Genomic DNA, 2,450 nt, shown 5'->3' on the forward strand with positions numbered 1-2,450 from the left:
ATGGGATATAATGAGTCGTGGGGGTCGTGAGCGGCGTCGACGGCTGACGCGGATCCGGTCTGGCGTCTTCTATAGAATTCCGTCCAATCGTTCTTGTTGTTGTACATTGTGTGCGCGGTCAGCGCACTGTTTGTGCGCGCCCGCTCCGCCGCCCCTGTCGTCCGCTGCGGCCGATCGACGATCGGCGATCTGACAGCGACGTGCGCTCGATCACCGACAAAGGAAGGACAGGGGAGGCGAGCTGGGGCGTTGTGTATCCAAGAACGGAGGCCAGTGGTGGGTCCACATAGCAGCGGAAGCGGGCGGAACTGCAACGCGAAGCGCGTTATGAGCTCTTCTGGTAGATTTTGACGCTCTTGACCTCCCAGTCTGCAGAAAAGATGTCATGAGACACTGCGCGCGACGACGTGAATGACACGTTGGTACTCACAGGCTTCAGTGAACGAGGCGCCGTTATTAAGCACGAAGTCCGAGCATGACGCGACACCGGTGCGCGCGGCACAGCTCTGATCCTGCCCGGGCACGCCTGATGCGTCCCACACGCCTCCTCCCCAATCACCGCTGGAATAAACGTGAGCGTCTGAAACACGGATCTTATGCTCACGGGGTACATACCAGAAGGTGGTGTCAAAGATAGCTGTGTGCTGATAGAAGTACTTGAACGGGTCGCATGACGAGGCTGCGAATGCGGCCATGGGCGTGCCCCATGTCGTTGGCTGTGGCGCACTGCTCGATAGGTCTGAGGGTATCGAGCTGCGCGGGAAGAACCAGGTCTTAATCCCGTCGTCGTCCCATAGCGCTACAAATTGCAGAATCCCGCGATCAGCATCGTGCCATCCGATATAGGATCAGAACTTACTGGCATAGACACCGCCGCCCATAGCGTTAAACGGAGCACCGTACGAGTTCGTTTCGCTTGCGCGCACGCCGCACCCTGCGTTCGCGGTGTCCGCAGCGGCACAATCCGTCCCGCCAATCAGAGAGCCGGAAATGCCCAGCGTGGTAGGGTCCGAGGAGGGCATGCTGCAACCGGGCGCCGTGTGGAGCGTCACCTGGTTGTTGGTGTAGTCATTGACACCCTCTACCATGTCGATCTCGCCGCCCGCAGGCCAACCTGGACCTATTGCAATAAAGTCAGTCGCGGCACATTATAACGTTCGCGATAGCACGTACCGTTGCTCCAAAAAGCTGGCCATGTCCCGCAACCCGTCGGCATATGTACAGCATCTAGCACAACTAGGCCGCCGGTGTAGCTGTACTGCGAGGTTATGCGTATGCTCTTGCGGTAGGTCGCCACAGTCCCGGTCGTCTCCGCTCGCATGATAGCATTCCCCGCGGCGTTGATCTCGGTGAGATTAGAGGAGTTCTAGATATCTGAGTCAGCGCGATATCCTGCAGCACAAGATATCCGGCGATATAGTAAACTTACGGCCGTGTCTTTATCCACATATTGCGCGACACCGTGCGTCGTTGTGTCTGGAGAGTTCTGGAAGTCCCACCCGTCGAAGAAAGTGTCACCTTCCTACAAGAGATAAATGTGTCAAATTGTGGCGTAATCGGAGGTGAAGGCACAACGCACGTAGCTCTGCGCAACTTTCCACGGCGATGAGGAGCTGCCCGAGGAGCTCCCGGTTGCGGTCGGTGAGGCAGTGGCAGGACTTGTCGATTGTGTTGCGGCTGCTTTCGTTGTGGTGGTTGCAGCGTTTGTCGGAGAGGTCGTCGGAGTTGGTGAAGACGACACAACATGCGAGGCGGCGGCGGAAGAAGCACTCGGTGAGATACCCGTATCGCTCGAACTCGGAGCACTGGACCCACTGTTGCCATTAGTGCCATTATTTGCAATCCCGAGCCCTGTGTTCCCGTTGTTCACGCAGTACATATCCGACGACTGGAACGAGATATATTGAGTGTACTACGCTTACTGCTGCGGAAGGCAGATGCCTGTGTACGCGAGGCGACGGACGTCGAGGAGGCCAGTGCGCCGGTTGATTACGTGACGGCGAACGTGTCGCGCTGCGCGGGAGAGTCAGGACTCGGAGTCGCGCGAGAACAACGCAGCGTCGCTGGGTGTGGCAGTGGCGAGCAGGAGGAGCAGGAGGGGGACGTGGATGTACATCTTGCGGGCGCCCGAGGGTGGGGTGTGGTGGCGGTCGGCGGGAGACAAGCTCGAGGAGCATCTGCGGCAAGTGGGCGATAGGTGGTCGGACCGGAGAAACAGACCGCGAGGCGCAGCCTGGGTCGCGTGCGAGGTCGTGAGGCAGGATCTTCGCAGGGAGAAAGAGGCGGGGAAGAGAGAAGGCTCGGAGCGGGACGAGGGGATATATGTACACGCTGACGGGGAGAAGAGAGAGGCGGAGAGCCTCGCAGACTTGTGGAGAGAACCACGTCTTCGTAAGCGCCCATCACCACGATCCTCACTCGCGCGCTCATCGACTCCGGTCCGGCGCATC

General features: G+C 59.1%; 1 protein-coding gene across 1 annotated transcript in view; it reads right to left on the minus strand.

Moving 5' to 3' along the window:
* TRAVEDRAFT_109943 (uncharacterized protein) overlaps positions 1–1,879 on the minus strand; it is a gene marked incomplete at both ends in the record, with an annotated part of 2,050 nt that extends 171 nt beyond the window's left edge. The window contains 6 exons of the mRNA XM_008035043.1: positions 431–561; positions 616–799; positions 860–1,120; positions 1,174–1,366; positions 1,430–1,522; positions 1,580–1,879. Of these exons, the coding sequence (XP_008033234.1) occupies positions 431–561; positions 616–799; positions 860–1,120; positions 1,174–1,366; positions 1,430–1,522; positions 1,580–1,879 (1,162 nt within the window). The remainder of the gene's footprint in view (positions 1–430; positions 562–615; positions 800–859; positions 1,121–1,173; positions 1,367–1,429; positions 1,523–1,579) is intronic.
* Positions 1,880–2,450: the final 571 nt, after the last annotated feature.

Source organism: Trametes versicolor (assembly GCF_000271585.1).
Source record: "Trametes versicolor FP-101664 SS1 unplaced genomic scaffold TRAVEscaffold_1, whole genome shotgun sequence".
NCBI classification, from domain to species: domain Eukaryota; kingdom Fungi; phylum Basidiomycota; class Agaricomycetes; order Polyporales; family Polyporaceae; genus Trametes; species Trametes versicolor.